Genomic DNA, 21,188 nt, shown 5'->3' with positions numbered 1-21,188 from the left:
TAAGGACAGCCAGTAACTCCCCCTCCTACAGTTCTCTTCATAAGGACAGCCAGTAACCACACCTCCTACAGTTCTCTTCATAAGGACAGCCGGTAACCACACCTCCTACAGATCTCTTCATAAGGACACTGGCCAGTAACTCCACCTCCTACAGTTCTCTTCATAAGGACACTGGCCAGTAACCACACCCCCTACAGTTCTCTTCATAAGGACAGCCAGTAACCACACCCCCTACAGTTCTCTTCATAAGGACAGCCAGTAACCACACCTCCTACAGTTCTCTTCATAAGGACAGCCAGTAACCACACCTCCTACAGTTCTCTTCATAAGGACAGCCAGTAACCACACCCCCTACAGTTCTCTTCATAAGGACAGCCAGTAACTCCACCTCCTACAGTTCTCTTCATAAGGACAGCCAGTAACCACACCTTCTACAGTTCTCTTCATAAGGACAGCCAGTAATTCCACCTCCTACAGTTCTCTTCATAAGGACAGCCAGTAACCACACCTCCTACAGTTCTCTTCATAAGGACACTGGCCAGTAACCACACCTCCTACAGTTCTCTTCATAAGGACACTAGCCAGTAACTCCACCTCCTACAGTTCTCTTCATAAGGACAGCCAGTAACTCCACCTCCTACAGTTCTCTTCATAAGGACACTGGCCAGTAACCACACCTCCTACAGTTCTCTTCATAAGGACAGCCAGTAACCACACCTCCTACAGTTCTCTTCATAAGGACAGCCAGTAACCACACCCCCTACAGTTCTCTTCATAAGGACAGCCAGTAACTCCACCTCCTACAGTTCTCTTGATAAGGACAGCCAGTAACCACACCTCCTACAGTTCTCTTCATAAGGACAGCCAGTAACCACGCCTCCTACAGTTCTCTTCATAAGGACAGCCGGTAACCACACCTCCTACAGTTCTCTTCATAAGGACAGCCAGTAACCACACCCCCTACAGTTCTCTTCATAAGGACAGCCAGTAACCACACCTCCTACAGTTCTCTTCATAAGGACAGCCAGTAACCACACCTCCTACAGTTCTCTTCATAAGGACAGCCAGTAACCACACCTCCTACAGTTCTCTTCATAAGGACAGCCAGTAACCACACCCCCTATTGTTCTCTTCATAAGGACAGCCAGTAACCACACCTCCTACAGTTCTCTTCATAAGGACACTGGCCAGTAACCACACCTCCTAGAGTTCTCTTCATAAGGACACTAGCCAGTAACTCCACCTCCTACAGTTCTCTTCATAAGGACAGCCAGTAACTCCACCTCCTACAGTTCTCTTCATAAGGACACTGGCCAGTAACCACACCTCCTACAGTTCTCTTCATAAGGACAGCCAGTAACCACACCTCCTACAGTTCTCTTCATAAGGACAGCCAGTAACCACACCCCCTACAGTTCTCTTCATAAGGACAGCCAGTAACTCCACCTCCTACAGTTCTCTTCATAAGGACAGCCAGTAACCACACCTCCTACAGTTCTCTTCATAAGGACAGCCAGTAACCACACCTCCTACAGTTCTCTTCATAAGGACAGCCGGTAACCACACCTCCTACAGTTCTCTTCATAAGGACAGCCAGTAACCACACCCCCTACAGTTCTCTTCATAAGGACAGCCAGTAACCACACCTCCTACAGTTCTCTTCATAAGGACAGCCAGTAACCACACCTCCTACAGGTCTCTTCATCAGGACAGCCAGTAACCACACCTCCTACAGTTCTCTTCATAAGGACAGCCAGTAACCACACCCCCTACAGTTCTCTTCATAAGGACAGCCAGTAACTCCACCTCCTACAGTTCTCTTCATAAAGACAGCAAGTAACTCCACCTCCTACAGTTCTCTTCATAAGGACAGCCAGTAACCACACCTCCTACAGTTCTCTTCATAAGGACACTGGCCAGTAACTCCACCTCCTACAGTTCTCTTCATAAGGACACTGGCCAGTAACCACACCCCCTACAGTTCTCTTCATAAGGACAGCCAGTAACCACACCCCCTACAGTTCTCTTCATAAGGACAGCCAGTAACCACACCTCCTACAGTTCTCTTCATAAGGACAGCCAGTAACCACACCTCCTACAGTTCTCTTCATAAGGACAGCCAGTAACCACACCCCCTACAGTTCTCTTCATAAGGACAGCCAGTAACTCCACCTCCTACAGTTCTCTTCATAAGGACAGCCAGTAACCACACCTTCTACAGTTCTCTTCATAAGGACAGCCAGTAACTCCACCTCCTACAGTTCTCTTCATAAGGACAGCCAGTAACCACACCTCCTACAGTTCTCTTCATAAGGACACTGGCCAGTAACCACACCTCCTACAGTTCTCTTCATAAGGACACTAGCCAGTAACTCCACCTCCTACAGTTCTCTTCATAAGGACAGCCAGTAACTCCACCTCCTACAGTTCTCTTCATAAGGACACTGGCCAGTAACCACACCTCCTACAGTTCTCTTCATAAGGACAGCCAGTAACCACACCTCCTACAGTTCTCTTCATAAGGACAGCCAGTAACCACACCCCCTACAGTTCTCTTCATAAGGACAGCCAGTAACTCCACCTCCTACAGTTCTCTTGATAAGGACAGCCAGTAACCACACCTCCTACAGTTCTCTTCATAAGGACAGCCAGTAACCACGCCTCCTACAGTTCTCTTCATAAGGACAGCCGGTAACCACACCTCCTACAGTTCTCTTCATAAGGACAGCCAGTAACCACACCCCCTACAGTTCTCTTCATAAGGACAGCCAGTAACCACACCTCCTACAGTTCTCTTCATAAGGACAGCCAGTAACCACACCTCCTACAGTTCTCTTCATAAGGACAGCCAGTAACCACACCTCCTACAGTTCTCTTCATAAGGACAGCCAGTAACCACACCCCCTATTGTTCTCTTCATAAGGACAGCCAGTAACCACACCTCCTACAGTTCTCTTCATAAGGACACTGGCCAGTAACCACACCTCCTACAGTTCTCTTCATAAGGACAGCCAGTAACCACACCTCCTACAGGTCTCTTCATCAGGACAGCCAGTAACCACACCTCCTACAGTTCTCTTCATAAGGACAGCCAGTAACCACACCCCCTACAGTTCTCTTCATAAGGACAGCCAGTAACTCCACCTCCTACAGTTCTCTTCATAAAGACAGCAAGTAACTCCACCTCCTACAGTTCTCTTCATAAGGACAGCCAGTAACCACACCTCCTACAGTTCTCTTCATAAGGACACTGGCCAGTAACTCCACCTCCTACAGTTCTCTTCATAAGGACACTGGCCAGTAACCACACCCCCTACAGTTCTCTTCATAAGGACAGCCAGTAACCACACCCCCTACAGTTCTCTTCATAAGGACAGCCAGTAACCACACCTCCTACAGTTCTCTTCATAAGGACAGCCAGTAACCACACCTCCTACAGTTCTCTTCATAAGGACAGCCAGTAACCACACCCCCTACAGTTCTCTTCATAAGGACAGCCAGTAACTCCACCTCCTACAGTTCTCTTCATAAGGACAGCCAGTAACCACACCTTCTACAGTTCTCTTCATAAGGACAGCCAGTAACTCCACCTCCTACAGTTCTCTTCATAAGGACAGCCAGTAACCACACCTCCTACAGTTCTCTTCATAAGGACACTGGCCAGTAACCACACCTCCTACAGTTCTCTTCATAAGGACACTAGCCAGTAACTCCACCTCCTACAGTTCTCTTCATAAGGACAGCCAGTAACTCCACCTCCTACAGTTCTCTTCATAAGGACACTGGCCAGTAACCACACCTCCTACAGTTCTCTTCATAAGGACAGCCAGTAACCACACCTCCTACAGTTCTCTTCATAAGGACAGCCAGTAACCACACCCCCTACAGTTCTCTTCATAAGGACAGCCAGTAACTCCACCTCCTACAGTTCTCTTGATAAGGACAGCCAGTAACCACACCTCCTACAGTTCTCTTCATAAGGACAGCCAGTAACCACGCCTCCTACAGTTCTCTTCATAAGGACAGCCGGTAACCACACCTCCTACAGTTCTCTTCATAAGGACAGCCAGTAACCACACCCCCTACAGTTCTCTTCATAAGGACAGCCAGTAACCACACCTCCTACAGTTCTCTTCATAAGGACAGCCAGTAACCACACCTCCTACAGTTCTCTTCATAAGGACAGCCAGTAACCACACCTCCTACAGTTCTCTTCATAAGGACAGCCAGTAACCACACCCCCTATTGTTCTCTTCATAAGGACAGCCAGTAACCACACCTCCTACAGTTCTCTTCATAAGGACACTGGCCAGTAACCACACCTCCTACAGTTCTCTTCATAAGGACACTAGCCAGTAACTCCACCTCCTACAGTTCTCTTCATAAGGACAGCCAGTAACTCCACGTCCTACAGTTCTCTTCATAAGGACACTGGCCAGTAACCACACCTCCTACAGTTCTCTTCATAAGGACAGCCAGTAACCACACCTCCTACAGTTCTCTTCATAAGGACAGCCAGTAACCACACCCCCTACAGTTCTCTTCATAAGGACAGCCAGTAACTCCACCTCCTACAGTTCTCTTCATAAGGACAGCCAGTAACCACACCTCCTACAGTTCTCTTCATAAGGACAGCCAGTAACCACACCTCCTACAGTTCTCTTCATAAGGACAGCCGGTAACCACACCTCCTACAGTTCTCTTCATAAGGACAGCCAGTAACCACACCCCCTACAGTTCTCTTCATAAGGACAGCCAGTAACCACACCTCCTACAGTTCTCTTCATAAGGACAGCCAGTAACCACACCTCCTACAGGTCTCTTCATCAGGACAGCCAGTAACCACACCTCCTACAGTTCTCTTCATAAGGACAGCCGGTAACCACACCTCCTACAGTTCTCTTCATAAGGACAGCCGGTAACCACACCCCCTACAGTTCTCTTCATAAGGACAGCCAGTAACCACACCTCCTACAGTTCTCTTCATAAGGACAGCCAGTAACCACACCTCCTACAGTTCTCTTCATAAGGACAGCCGGTAACCACACCTCCTACAGTTCTCTTCATAAGGACAGCCGGTAACCACACCTCCTACAGTTCTCTTCATAAGGACAGCCGGTAACCACACCCCCTACAGTTCTCTTCATAAGGACAGCCAGTAACCACACCTCCTACAGTTCTCTTCATAAGGACAGCCCGTAACCACACCCCTTACAGTTCTCTTCATAAGGACAGCCAGTAACCACACCTCCTACAGTTCTCTTCATAAGGACAGCCAGTAACTCCACCTCCTACAGTTCTCTTCATAAGGACAGCCAGTAACCACACCCCTACAGTTCTCTTCATAAGGACAGCCGGTAACCACACCCCCTACAGTTCTCTTCATAAGGACAGCCGGTAACCACACCCCCTACAGTTCTCTTCATAAGGACAGCCGGTAACCACACCTCCTACAGTTCTCTTCATAAGGACAGCCGGCAACCACACCTCCTACAGTTCTCTTCATAAGGACAGCCGGTAACCACACCTCCTACAGTTCTCTTCATAAGGACAGCCAGTAACCACACCTCCTACAGTTCTCTTCATAAGGACAGCCAGTAACTCCACCTCCTACAGTTCTCTTCATAAGGACACTGGCCAGTAACCACACCCCCTACAGTTCTCTTCATAAGGACAGCCAGTAACTCCACCTCCTACAGTTCTCTTCATAAGGACAGCCGGTAACCACACCCCGTACAGTTCTCTTCATAAGGACAGCCGGTAACCACACCCCCTACAGTTCCCTTCATAAGGACAGCCGGTAACCACACCCCCTACAGTTCTCTTCATAAGGACAGCCGGTAACCACACCTCCTACAGTTCTCTTCATAAGGACAGCCGGTAACCACACCTCCTACAGTTCTCTTCATAAGGACAGCCAGTAACCACACCTCCTACAGTTCTCTTCATAAGGACAGCCAGTAACTCCACCTCCTACAGTTCTCTTCATAAGGACATTAGCCAGTAACTCCACCTCCTACAGTTCTCTTCATAAGGACACTGGCCAGTAACCACACCTCCTACAGTTCTCTTCATAAGGACAGCCAGTAACTCCACCTCCTACAGTTCTCTTCATAAGGACAGCCAGTAACCACACCCCCTACAGTTCTCTTCATAAGGACAGCCAGTAACTCCACCTCCTACAGTTCTCTTCATAAGGACAGCCGGTAACCACACCCCCTACAGTTCTCTTCATAAGGACAGCCGGTAACCACACCCCCTACAGTTCTCTTCATAAGGACAGCCGGTAACCACACCCCCTACAGTTCTCTTCATAAGGACAGCCGGTAACCACACCTCCTACAGTTCTCTTCATAAGGACAGCCAGTAACTCAACCTCCTACAGTTCTCTTCATAAGGACAGCCGGTAACCACACCCCCTACAGTTCTCTTCATAAGGACAGCCGGTAACCACACCCCCTACAGTTCTCTTCATAAGGACAGCCAGTAACCACACCTCCTACAGTTCTCTTCATAAGGACAGCCAGTAACCACACCCCCTACAGTTCTCTTCATAAGGACAGCCAGTAACCACACCCCCTACAGTTCTCTTCATAAGGACAGCCGGTAACCACACCCCCTACAGTTCTCTTCATAAGGACAGCCGGTAACCACACCCCCTACAGTTCTCTTCATAAGGACAGCCGGTAACCACACCCCCTCACAAAAGTCAGAAGTGCAACAAATGAGTTAGTCGTTGTTCAGAACGTGTGACTAGCAAGTGGAGCCTAACATTAGTCATGCTGTGTCTGCAGTCACTCCAAATGTATTTTTTATTTATTTAACTAGGCAAGTCAGTTAATAACAAATTCTTATTTACAATGACGGCCTAGAAACAGTGGGTTAACTGCCTTTTTCAGGGACAGAACAACAGATTTTTACCTTGTCAGCTCGGGGATTCAATCTAGCAACCTTTCGGTTACTGGCCCAACGCTCTAACCACTAGGCTACCTGCCGCCCCAATCTTCCTCAGAATGGATGGTGAAGTGAAACATAGGCTAGTTCAACTCTACAAATTATTTTCAGCCCCCACACAAGACAGAAAACTATTTTCTATGAGTTGTGAGCTGAAAGCCATGCCCAGAGTTGAGTTTGGTTTGGGGGAGCTGGAGCACAAGCGTCCACAGCTGTGCCCAACTGTGCAAACAGAAACGCGTCTGGGAGAGAAAAGACAAATGAAAAGATGCAGTCTCTCTCTGCTGTCTCAAAATAGACCAGCCAGAAACAACACATGTAGACGACACAATCACAGGGAGGAGAGGAGAGCCACCCCTCCATCTCTCCGTTTCTCCATCCAAAGAAACAATGACAGAATGGTAAACAAACTTCAACCAAGTAAAATACCCGTTCATCAAGACAACCTCAACCATCAGGCTGCCGAAGTGGAGGGCTGTGTGTGATTGGTTGGTCAGCCTGTCAATCAAGAGACCAAACATTCTTTTGACAAATGGTAAATTCTCACCAGGCATTAAATTCTATTAGATTTCATCTGAAACATGTACTAGAAGATTCAGCTACTGAGGTGGGTGCTGTTCTGCATGATGGCTTTGACCAAGGCTGCATCCCAAATGGGACCCTATTCCCTATATAGTGCACTACATTTGACCAGGTCCTGCATAGGGTCTGGTCAAAAGTAGGACACTATGTAGGGAATAGGGTCCCATTTCAGACTCAGACCATATTACAGTGAGCAGAGAAATTAAATATTCATCAGGATTCAGGAAACCCCTTTCCACTAAAAAAGTTTCAGGCTAAAAATACACTTCATAACAGGATTTCTGAGAGGCTATTGGGGAACATTAGCATAATGGTAATAATTGAGATAAGAGGTAACTTGGACTGGAAAATATTTTCTGGGACATGGCCTGTATATTGCAGAGAAACTTTAGTGAACTTTTCATAAAAATGATTTAGCCTCATTTGCAAATTAGTCCAGATATTATTATTCTGAATTTATTATGATTCTGACTTGAATAGTTCAATTAATTCAATTAGTAAATAATTTCCCAACCTGTGAATGGAGGTGTCTGCCTACTAAAACTATTGCTAGATTCTAAAATGTCACTCTATTCTCTATTTGGTGCACTACTTTAGACCAGATCCCTATGGGCCCTATGAGCCCTGGTCAAAAGTAATGCACTATTGTTACGCCCTAGCCTTAGTTATCTTTGTTTTCTTTATTATTTTAGTTAGGTCAGGGTGTGACATGGGGGATGTATGTGTTTTGTATTGTCTAGGGTTTTTGTATGTTTATGGGGCAGTGTCTAGTCTAGGTGTATGTATATCTATGGTTGCCTAGATTGATTCTCAATTAGAGACAGCTGTCTATCGTTGTCTCTGATTGGGAACCATATTTAGGCAGCCATATTCATTAGGTAGTTCGTGGGTGATTGTCTATGTCTATGTCGCATGTTAGCACATTGTTTCTATAGCTTCACGTTCGTCGTTTTATTGTTTTGTATAGTTTGTATAGTGTTCTTCATTTTTTCGTCTTCAATAAAAGAAGATGTATTGTTATCACGCTGCGCCTTGGTCCTCCTCTCTTCCACCATACGACGATCGTGACAACTATATACAGAATAGAGTGCCATTTGGGACGTACACTATTAACTTTTCCCCTTGCTCCAAATAGTTTCTCCCCAGGCCTGATCAACTGACCAACTAAGAGATGATCAATACAGGTTTGGCTGCAGCCTAATTAATCAATATGATGCGGAGTTGATGATGTCAATGGTTAAAGGTCCACGTTACAAACACTGCTACTGATTGACCTTGGTTCTGTTGCTTTGCCCTGCCCTGGACAACTATCAATAAACTACAAGGTTCTGTTGCTCTGCCCTGGACAACTATCAATAAACTACACGTTTCTGTTGCTCTGCCCTGGACAACTATCAATAAACTACAAGGTTCTGTTGCTCTGCCCTGCCCTGGACAACTATCAATAAACTACAAGGTTCTGTTGCTCTGCCCTGCCCTGGACAACTATCAATAAACTACAAGGTTCTGTTGCTCTGCCCTGCCCTGGACAACTATCAATAAACTACAAGGTTCTGTTGCTCTGCCCTGCCCTGGACAACTATCGATAAACTACAAGGTTCTGTTGCTCTGCCCTGCCCTGGACAACTATCAATAAACTACAAGGTTCTGTTGCTTTGCCCTGCCCTGGACAACTATCAATAAACTACAAGGTTCTGTTGCTCTGCCCTGGACAACTATCAATAAACTACACGTTTCTGTTGCCCTGCCCTGCCCTGGACAACTATCAATAAACTACATGTTTCTGTTGCTCTGCCCTGGACAACTATCAATAAACTACAAGGTTCTGTTGCTCTGCCCTGCCCTGGACAACTATCGATAAACTACAAGGTTCTATTGCTCTGCCCTGCCCTGGACAACTATCGATAAACTACAAGGTTCTGTTGCTCTGCCCTGCCCTGGACAACTATCAATAAACTACAAGGTTCTGTTGCTTTGCCCTGCCCTGGACAACTATCAATAAACTAGAAGGTTTGTAGTGAGTTCAACATGATTTCCATGTAGTGAATCAGTAAGTTGATCCTATTGTTCCAAACTACACTGGGCTTTATGTCAGGGCCTAATCATCAGGTGTAGTCAACACTGGTGAAATGACATTTCATGGGTAACCATTCAGGGAGAACACGTATCACATCAAAATATGTCCCCGTGAAGACAATGACCAAAAGTTAACTTTTTGCACACCACACATTCCATCAAAGAAATAGATCAGCCCCGGGTATCAGATTCTGCCTGTCTATGGATCTCTGCAGGCTTAATCTCTTAAAAACATGACGTCCTTTCATCAGAACCCACACACTGTAACGGGCCTACAGTGCATTCAGACAGTATTCAGACCCCTTCACTTAAAATGGATTAAATAAAACAATCTATACACAATACTCCATAATGACAAAGCACATTTTTTAAATATATTTTTTAAACAAATGTATAAAACATAAAAACTGAAATACCTTATTTACATAAGTATTCAGACACTTTGCTATGAGACTCGAAATTGAGCTCAGGTGCATCCGGTTTCCATTGATCATCCTTGAGATGTTTCTAGAACTTCATTGGAGTCCACCTGTGGTAAATTCAATTGATTGGACATGATTTGGAAAGGCACAAACCTGTCTGTATAAGGTCCCACAGTTGACAGTGCATGTCAGAGCAAAAACCAAGCTATGAGTTCGAAGGAATTGTCCTTAGAGCTCCGAGAAAGGATTGTGTAGAGGCACAGATCTGGGGGAGCATTGAAGGTCCCCAAGAACACAGTGGCCTCCATCATTCTTAAATGGAAGAAGTTTGGAACCACCAAAACTGTTCCTAGAGCTGGCCGCCCTGCCAAACAACGCCCAGCAAACGGGGGAGAAGGGCCTTGGTCAGGGAGGTGACCAAGAACCCGATGGTTACTCTGACAGAGCTCCAGAGTTCCTCTGTGGAGATGGGAGAACCTTTCAGAAGGACAACCATCTCTGCAGCACTCCACCAATCAGGTCTTTAAGGTAGAGTGACCAGACGGAAGCCACTCAATAAAAGGCACATGACAGCCCGCTTGGAGTTTGGCAAAAGGCACCTAAAGGACTCTCAGACCATGAGAAACAAGATTTTATGGTCTGATGAAACCAAGTTTGAACTCTTTGGCCTGAATGCCTAGCGTCACGTCTGGAGGAAACTAGGCACCGCTCATCACCTGGCCATTACCATCCCTACGGTGATGCATGGTGGTGGCACCATCCCTACGGTGAAGCATGGTGGTGGCAGCATCACGCTGTGGGGATGTTTTTCGGCGGCAGGGACTGGGAGACAAGTAAAGACCGAGGGAAAGATGAACGGAGCAAAGTATAGAGAGATCCTTCATGAAAACCTGCTCCAGGACCTCATACAGGGTCGAAGGTTCACCTTCCAACAGGATAACGACCCTAAGCACACAGCCAAGACAACGCAGGAGTGGCTTAGGGACAAGTCTCTGAATGTCCTTGAGTGGCCCAGCCAGAGCCCAGACTTGAACCCAATCCAACATCTCTGGAAAGACCTGAAAACAGCTGTGCAGCGACGCTCCCCAACCACCCTGACAGAGCTTGAGAGGATCTGCAGAGAAGAATGGGAGAAAATCCCCAAATACAGATGTGCCAAGCTTGTAGCATCATACCCAAGAAGACCCGAGGCTGTAATCGCTGTCTAAGGTGCTTCATCAAAGCACTGAGTAAAGGGTCTGAAAACGTATTAAATGTGATATTTCCATTTTTTTTAATGTTTAATACATTTGCAAAAATGTCTAAAAATCTGTATTTGCTTTGTCATTATGGCGTATTGTGGGTAGATTGATGAGAAAAAACAACTATTTAATAAATGTAAAAATTTTAGACCTTAAACGTGCCCAGTGGGTAGTGACCAATATTTTGTTTCATTTCCTCCAGTTTTACTCGGTAGGACTGAGTCTATCATATAAAATAGTGACTCATCTTTGCCAGAACAATAGTTTTCCTGGAGATTTGATTGATCATTGTCATATTTCAGATAGGCCTAGTTTGGGTGGCTTCTGGCTAGATGTATAAATATAGCTGTAACATCGCACTGCCTTTAATATTACGGAACGAAGATGCCTAATTGTGGGGAAGCACAGCAAGCAGGCTGCCATCCAAAGTGGTGCAGAGAGAACATGCTTTCCATCTGATCCTGCAACCTCCACTACAAGTAGGCTGGATGATTCTGCTTCCTCTGGACTCTAGAGAAGTGACATGATACAGCCCTAGTTGATTCTGCTCTAGACTCTAGAGAAGTGACATGATACAGCCCTAGTTGATTCTGCTCTAGACTCCAGAGAAGTGACATGATATAGCCCTAGTTGATTCTGCTCTAGACTCTAGAGAAGTGACATGATACAGCCCTAGTTGATTCTGCTCTAGACTCCAGAGAAGTGACATGATATAGCCCTAGTTGATTCTGCTCTAGACTCTAGAGAAGTGACATGATACAGCCCTAGTTGATTCTGCTCTAGACTCTAGAGAAGTGACATGATATAGCCCTAGTTGATTCTGCTCTAGACTCCAGAGAAGTGACATGATACAGCCCTAGTTGATTCTGCTCTAGACTCCAGAGAAGTGACATGATATAGCCCTAGTTGATTCTGCTCTAGACTCTAGAGAAGTGACATGATACAGCCCTAGTTGATATTTGCTGCTAACATGAATGACTTTCAGCTCCAAATGCAAGTACAGGATGCAGTTTATTTCTGTAGCCCGTCTTGCATTTTGAAAATGCATCACCTTTTATGTCTGTAATGACAGGCTACATTTGTGCAGCGATTGCACGCGCATGTTCACGTGTGCAAAAAATTGCACCAGCTTCAAACAGCTGAAAATACAATATTTTGGGTTATGGAAAATATATTTCACAGCGCTTTAGGTGGTACAATGATTCTCTACACTATACTTGCTTGTTTTGACACTTAAACTGAAAAAGGGGCAAACTATTTGAATTTTAGCAACCAGGTAAGCGGTTTCAGCATATTGCACCTTAAGGATAAAGAGAACCTGTTATAAACATGTATACCGTAAGGATAAAGAGAACCTGTTATAAACATGTATACCGTAAGGATAAAGAGAACCTGTTATAAACATGTATACCGTAAGGATAAAGAGTACCTGTTATAAACATGTATACCGTAAGGATAAAGAGTACCTGTTATAAACATGTATACCTTAAGGATAAAGAGAACCTGTTATAAACATATATACCTTAATGAAGAGAACCTGTTATAAACATATATACCTTAAGGATAAAGAGAACCTGTTATAAACATGTATACCTTAAGGATGAAGAGAACCTGTTATAAACATGTATACCGTAAGGATAAAGAGAACCTGTTATAAACATGTATACCTTAAGGATAAAGAGTACCTGTTATAAACATGTATACCGTAAGGATAAAGAGAACCTGTTATAAACATGTATACCTTAAGGATAAAGAGAACCTGTTATAAACATATATACCTTAAGGATAAAGAGAACCTGTTATAAACATGTATACCGTAAGGATAAAGAGAACCTGTTATAAACATATATACCTTAAGGATAAAGAGAACCTGTTATAAACATATATACCTTAAGGATAAAGAGAACCTGTTATAAACATGTATACCGTAAGGATAAAGAGAACCTGTTATAAACATATATACCTTAAGGATAAAGAGAACCTGTTATAAACATATATACCTTAAGGATAAAGAGAACCTGTTATGAGCATTTAAACCTTAAGAATAAAGAGTAAAATGTCACTGTGTATTTCACATGAGACTTCCTGAAGAATCAACTGTGTGACAATGATGCCGTTATGGTCTTACCTTGTGCCTGCACTTCAGGACTACTCCATAGGCTCCTGGAGAGAGAAGAGAGGAGAACGGTTAGTAACAGGGATTTATCCAAACATGACTTACATTTGTATTAATGGTTCAGCTAGAAAAGGTTGGTGAATCCTCCTATAAAGAGTTGATATTCTCTAAACAAGGTGTAGATGAAGTGGAGCTCATCTTTCCTATGTTCTGTAGTCATTCAAGGGTGAAGAAACGGTCCTGGGAGATGTCATGCACCTCAGCTCCTATAAAGAGTTGATATTCTCTAAACAAGGTGTAGATGAAGTGGAGCTCATCTTTCCTATGTTCTGTAGTCATTCAAGGGTGAAGAAACGGTCCTGGGAGATGTCATGCACCTCAGCTCATGCACACTTTATGCTCATCCATATTTCAAAGATGAAGACTTCAACTGTGAACCCTTCATTTGGCTTTCTGGCTTTGTTTTTATTTATTTATATATTAAAAAAAATGTGTTTACCCTTTTTCTCCCCAATTTTGTGATATCCAATTGGTAGTTACAGTCTTGTCTCATCACTGCAACTCCCGTACGGACTCAGGAGAGGCGAAGGTCGAGGGCCGTGCGTCCTCCAAAACACAACCCGACCAAGCCGTACTGCTTCTTGACAAGCCGTACTGCTTCTTGACAAGTCAGCCGCACCAATGTGTCAGAGGAAACGCCCTGTACCTTGTGACCGCGTCAGCGTGCACTGCGCCCGGCTACAGGAGTCGCTAGAGAGCGATGGGGACATCCCTGCCCTGCACCTTGCGACCGTGTCAGCGTGCACTGCGCCCGGCTACAGGAGTCGCTAGAGAGCGATGGGGACATCCCTGCCCTGCACCTTGCGACCGCGTCAGCGTGCACTGCGCCCGGCTACAGGAGTCGCTAGAGAGCGATGGGGACATCCCTGCCCTGCACCTTGCGACCGTGTCAGCGTGCACTGCGCCCGGCTACAGGAGTCGCTAGAGAGCGATGGGGACATCCCTGCCCTGCACCTTGCGACCGTGTCAGCGTGCACTGCGCCCGGCTACAGGAGTCGCTAGAGAGCGATGGGGACATCCCTGCCCTGCACCTTGCGACCGTGTCAGCGTGCACTGCGCCCGGCTACAGGAGTCGCTAGAGAGCGATGGGGACATCCCTGCCCTGCACCTTGCGACCGTGTCAGCGTGCACTGCGCCCGGCTACAGGAGTCGCTAGAGAGCGATGGGGACATCCCTGCCCTGCACCTTGCGACCGTGTCAGCGTGCACTGCGCCCGGCTACAGGAGTCGCTAGAGAGCGATGGGGACATCCCTGCCCTGTACCTTGTGACCGCGTCAGCGTGCACTGCGCCCGGCTACAGGAGTCGCTAGAGAGCGATGGGGACATCCCTGCCCTGCACCTTGCGACCGTGTCAGCGTGCACTGCGCCCGGCTACAGGAGTCGCTAGAGAGCGATGGGGACATCCCTGCCAGCCAAACCCTCCACTAACCCAGACGACGCTGGGCCAATTGTGCACCGCTCCATGGGTCTCCCGGTCGCGGCCGGCTGCGACAGAGCCTGGACTCGAACCACGATCTCTAGTGGCACTGTGATGCAGACCACTGCACCACCCTTGGGAGGCCCACTGCTTTCTGGCATTCTGACAGATGCTGTCAGAGCAAACATGATTCCTCCATTACAACATGACCGGTCAGTCAGTAGTCAGTTTATAGCCAGTTTATAGTCAGTGAATAGTCAGTTTATAGTCAGTTTATAGTCAGTTTATAGTCAGTTTATAGTCAGTGGATAGTCAGTTTATAGTCAATTTATAGTCAGTTTATAGTCAGTTTATAGTCAGTAGATAGTCAGTTTATAGTCAGTGGATAGTCAGTTTATAGTCAGTTTATAGTCAGTGGATAGTCAGTTCATAGTCAGTTTATAGTCAGTTTATAGTCAGTGGATAGTCAGTTTATAGTCAGTAGATAGTCAGTTTATAGTCAGTTTATAGTCAGTTTATAGTCAGTGGATAGTCAGTTCATAGTCAGTTTATAGTCAGTTTATAGTCAGTGGATAGTCAGTTTATAGTCAGTGGATAGTCAGTTTATAGTCAGTTTATAGTCAGTAGATAGTCAGTGGATAGCCAGTTTATAGTCAGTTTATAGTCAGTAGATAGTCAGTTTATAGTCAGTGGATAGTCAGTTTATAGTCAGTTTACAGTCAGTAGATAGTCAGTTTATAGTCAGTTTATAGTCAGTGGATAGTCAGTTTATAGTCAGTTTATAGTCAGTGGATAGTCAGTTTATAGTCAGTTTATAGTCAGTAGATAGTCAGTTTATAGTCAGTTTATAGTCAGTGGATAGTCAGTTTATAGTCAGTTTATAGTCAGTTTATAGTCAGTAGATAGTCAGTTTATAGTCAGTTTATAGTCAGTTTATAGTCAGTGGATAGTCAGTGGATAGTCAGTTTATAGTCAGTTTATAGTCAGTGGATAGTCAGTTTATAGTCAGTTTATAGTCAGTTTATAGTCAGTGGATAGTCAGTTTATAGTCAGTGGATAGTCAGTTTATAGTCAGTTTATAGTCAGTTTATAGTCAGTGGATAGTCAGTTTATAGTCAGTTTATAGTCAGTGGATAGTCAGTTTATAGTCAGTTTATAGTCAGTAGATAGTCAGTGGATAGTCAGTTTATAGTCAGTTTATAGTCAGTTTATTGTCAGTTTATAGTCAGTTTATAGTCAGTTTATAGTCAGTGGATCGTCAGTGGATCGTCAGTGGATAGTCAGTGGATAGTCAGTTTATAGTCAGTTTATAGTCAGTTTATAGTCAGTTTATAGTTAGAGAATAGTTATTATATTGTCATCAAATAGTCAGTAGATAGTTAGAGAATAGTTATTATATAGTAAGTAGACAGCTGCCACATAGTCATTACGTAGTCAGTAAATATTAATTGAATAGTTATCACATAATCAGTAGATAGTTGGTGAATAGTCATTACACAGACAGTAGATAGTTGGTGAATAGTCATCACACAGACAGTAGATAGTTGGTGAATAGTCATCACACAGACAGTAGATAGTTGGTGAATAGTCATTACACAGACAGTAGATAGTCAGTAAATAGTCATTACACAGACAGTAGATAGTTGGTGAATAGTCATTACACAGACAGTAGATAGTTGGTGAATAGTCATTACACAGACAGTAGATAGTTGGTGAATTGTCATTACACAGACAGTAGATAGTTGGTGAATAGTCATTACACAGACAGTAGATAGTTGGTGAATAGTCATCACACAGACAGTAGATAGTTGGTGAATAGTCATCACACAGACAGTAGATAGTTGGTGAATAGTCATTACACAGACAGTAGATAGTTGGTGAATAGTCATTACACAGACAGTAGATAGTTGGTGAATAGTCATTACACAGACTGTAGATAGTTGGTGAATAGTCACACAGACAGTACATAGTTGGTGAATAGTCATTACACAGACAGTAGATAGTTGGTGAATAGTCATCACACAGACTGTAGATAGTTGGTGAATAGTCATCACACAGACAGTAGATAGTTGGTGAATAGTCATCACACAGACAGTAGATCGTTGGTGAATAGTCATCACACAGACAGTAGATAGTTGGTGAATAGTCATTACACAGACAGTAGATAGTTGGTGAATAGTCATTACACAGACTGTAGATAGTTGGTGAATAGTCATCACACAGACAGTAGATAGTTGGTGAATAGTCATTACACAGACAGTAGATAGTTGGTGAATAGTCATTACACAGACAGTAGATAGTTGGTGAATAGTCATCACACAGACAGTAGATAGTTGGTGAATAGTCATTACACAGACAGTAGATAGTTGGTGAATAGTCATCACACAGACAGTAGATAGTTGGTGAATAGTCATCACACAGACAGTAGATAGTTGGTGAATAGTCATTACACAGACAGTAGATAGTTGGTGAATAGTCATCACACAGACAGTAGATAGTTGGTGAATAGTCATTACACAGACAGTAGATAGTTGGTGAATAGTCATTACACAGACAGTAGATAGTTGGTGAATAGTCATCACACAGACAGTAGATAGTTGGTGAATAGTCATTACACAGACAGTAGATAGTTGGTGAATAGTCATTGCACAGACAGTAGATAGTTGGTGAATAGTCATCACACAGACAGTAGATAGTTGGTGAATAGTCATCACACAGACAGTAGATAGTTGGTGAATAGTCATTACACAGACAGTAGATAGTTGGTGAATAGTCATTACACAGACAGTAGATAGTTGGTGAATAGTCATTACACAGACAGTAGATAGTTGGTGAATAGTCATCACACAGACAGTAGATAGTTGGTGAATAGTCATTACACAGACAGTAGATAGTTGGTGAATAGTCATTACACAGACAGTAGATAGTTGGTGAATAGTCATCACACAGACAGTAGATAGTCAGTGAATTTCAATCTACTACTGAAAAATGGACTTCTCTATTATCTTCAGAACTACATGTCAGATATGCCAATCAACTAATAATAAATAATGACTCTAGGAAATGCCGAATGTACTCCATTCATCGCTCTTGAAAACTAACTTACTAACTTCCTGGTATGAAGTTCCTTTCTGTGTCACTCAGTCAAGAGTGTCTTGATGGGAGAACCAAAGCCCTATCATGATATGTTCTGTAAGTGGTGGTCCCTCCCCTCCTTTGTTGCTTCACTTCCTGAATTGACGGGAGTTGGAAACTGAATTGCTCTTAACCCCCGGTGTGATGGGTGACCAGTAATCTGTGTGATGAGGATCCTTCAGTCAACAAATGGCATGAGAATGAAATGACTCATCTGATCTAGCGTTAAATTGTATTAGTGGAGGGACCAGTGAAGGAACCATGGGCCAGAGAAGTAGCCAGTCATTATACCCCAGCTCGGAGTATCTCTCCCTGGCCTGAGAGAGGCTTGCCACTACCTCGCCCTGTAGCCCTGGGCTATCAGCCTCAGCCCTTTAGCCAGTCAACCACATATACAGGAGAATTCAGGGGCTAAAGAGCTACTGAATAGATGATTACACACTCTTCCTCCATCTATGTAATTTATGCACATATTATGTGAATTTTGACATGAAATGACAGTTAGATTATTTACACGAAAGTAAAAGTGCGTAGCTCAAGAGATGAAGACATCATTTCCAAAACTCCATTTATGAATCTAAAAGGAATGGATGAAGAGCCAGTTGTGTAAATGGAAAAGGTCAACGAGTGTGATGTTGTCCGTTTGGCAGTGGTTTCTGGAAGGGTTTCATGGGCACAGCAGCTACAAGGCCTAGCCAGAGGACACATGGAGAGATGGAGACAGTTTTAGCCCACTTTAGACCCTCCGGTTAAGTGGCGACTGTTCAGAATTGGGAACATGATGAGCACTTCAGAATAATAATTTAGCTCTAGTTCTGCAAACAGTGTTTTTGGACACAGTACAGAGAACTCCTGGTGGGCTTTACGTTAACCCTTGATCGTTGTAAACGTTTTCAGTCACAGCCATAAGTAACGCAGTGATAACAAGGTCAGAGAGGTAGCTAGAGAAATGGTTTTGGCTTTCAGCTTTGACCACCACACCAACATCACTAAAAACAACCACAAATAAACACATTACTGTGAAACCGTAGTGTTCCCTTTGACAGTGTAACACAGTAGTTGTAAATAATGATCATCAACTTACCTTCACCTACAATGCCAAGGACTTCAAATTTATTCATCACATCACCAATGTCAGTGGTCTTCATGAAGAGGAAACCAGCTGAGAGGAGCAGGAAGGTCTTAGAGAAGAGAGAACTCCAGGCAGGACTGAGACCAGAGTTTTACCACGCAACGCAGAGGAGAGTCCTGAAGGAGTCTCCTCATCTTCTCTCTCTTTCTCTCTCTCACACACACTCTGCCTCTTTCACTCTCTCTCACTCTCACGCTTTCACTTTCTCTCACAAGTCTCTCTCTTCCTCAAACATGATTTATCTTGCAGTCTCTCTGTCTCTCACACCCCACATCCCACACACTCTCACCTGAAAAAAGCAGAGGGAAAATAGGGAAAGTGTGAGGTCACACAGCGCAGATCAGCTGGAGGTCCCAGCTAACGTCATGCCTTTCTGCTGCCTGTGTGACAGCTAGAGACACACACACACATACACACACACACACACACACACACACACACACACACACACACACACACACACACACACACACACACACACACACACACACACACACACACACACACACACACACACACACACACACAGTCTTGCGCAGCTAACCTTGTGGGGACATACAATTCAGTTCCATTCAAAATTATATTTTCCTTAACCCCTAACACTAAACCCCCTAGAAATAGCATTTGACCTTGTGGGGACTAACAAAATGTCCCCAGTTGGTCCAATTTTTGTTTGTTTACTATTCTTGTGGTGACATCGGGTCCCCACAAGTATAGTTAAACACGTCCACACATACACACACACACACACATACACACACGTCACATGTCATCACACGTCAAATAACATCACGCACAGATGGTAGTCAATACATACAGCAACATTTCCTTCGGTTCTATAACTCTTATAACCCTCCCTCCCTCCCTCCCTCCCTCCCTCCCTCCCTCCCTCCCTCCCTCCCTCCCTCCCTCCCTCCCTCCCTCCCTCCCTCCCCTGAAGGAAGACATTACAGAAACAGAAAACATCAGGGATGGAAACGCTACCTTCTAAATGACAAAGTTGAAACGATCGATATGACATATGTACAGGATAAAACCCTCACGTAGATTTGATGCAGTCATTAGGTAGGACTGTGAAAGACATAGGACCATGAAAGACTGGGACTTTGTAATCACAGACACTGCCGAACTGGGTACTACAACAACCTCGTTTTTGGAGAGTATGTGAGGGGAATCACAGTTAAAATAAGGAATGAAATTAATGCTATAAATATCATTACAAAAAGGACCTGGATAATCAGTGCATATTTCCAAATGTTGGTGATCCCTGGACCGCTTGGCTGGCAATATGTTACAGGTTAACTATTCCACTACAGTAGCCTTGGTAATAACTGCACAGTCAGTGTACTCCACATCATGTGTGGCAGACAAATACTCTGGAATCAACTCCCATAGGCAGGACCTCCACATAGTTAAGAAGGAACATGAGTCTAAAAACAGCAGCTGACCCCAACCATTTTCCGTAGAGGTCTGTTCTGCACTTAGGAAAACGCATGAAGGAGAAAAAAAAAACATTAAAAATGTAGAACTGTAGTTTAAAATACTCTGCACATTGTTGGCTTATGGAATGTACTGTTCTGTGCTAACTAGCTGCAGTTATTATTTCATTAAATCATTAAATGAGGAAATAGCAATATGGAAATACACAATGTAGCCAAAGCAAAGATTTGTATAACTAACCCAAAATAGCATGTATTTGCATATTTCTGTTACGCCTACTCTGTGCAATAACTAAATTCGCCCTTCGCACTCCGTCTAAACAACACTTTTATTTACTTTGGCAAAGGGTCAAATCTATCAAACTTAGTCCACTCTGTTCGTAACAGATTCTATTTCTGGGAACAGAAAACTGCATCGAGATCAGATGTTTCATCGATGAGAAAATGTGCAGAACGTCGGCCAACATCCATCTCCTTCCATCTTCTCCCACTGCCGGCCAGCGGGCTTCCTGTCACTACCATATATGGTGGTGAGTGGAAACGCCAACCGGATGCTTCAGATGTATACATCTGGTGAAACATCAGTGTTCTATCTGTGGACTGACCTAGAAGAC

The 21,188-nt window shown here is 44.3% G+C and overlaps 1 protein-coding gene across 3 annotated transcripts in view; it reads right to left on the bottom strand.

The window, feature by feature from the left end:
• LOC120033568 (cyclin-dependent kinase-like 5) overlaps positions 1 to 21,188 on the bottom strand; it is an 84,738-nt gene that overhangs the window by 62,599 nt on the left and 951 nt on the right. For 2 of the 3 annotated variants that reach the window (XM_038979968.1, XM_038979969.1), the window contains exons 2-3: positions 19,088 to 19,424; positions 13,404 to 13,438 (exon numbers count right to left, since the gene is read on the bottom strand). In XM_038979968.1, the coding sequence (XP_038835896.1) occupies positions 13,404 to 13,438; positions 19,088 to 19,151 (99 nt within the window). In that variant the 5' untranslated portion in view covers positions 19,152 to 19,424. The remainder of the gene's footprint in view (positions 1 to 13,403; positions 13,439 to 19,087; positions 19,425 to 21,188) is intronic. The other variant, XM_038979970.1, reaches the window with a different exon arrangement.

This window comes from Salvelinus namaycush, chromosome 40, assembly GCF_016432855.1.
Source record: "Salvelinus namaycush isolate Seneca chromosome 40, SaNama_1.0, whole genome shotgun sequence".
Taxonomy (NCBI): Eukaryota; Metazoa; Chordata; class Actinopteri; order Salmoniformes; family Salmonidae; genus Salvelinus; species Salvelinus namaycush.
The sequence above is the reverse complement of the archived record's forward strand: the minus strand, read 5'-3'. Positions and strand labels throughout refer to the sequence as shown.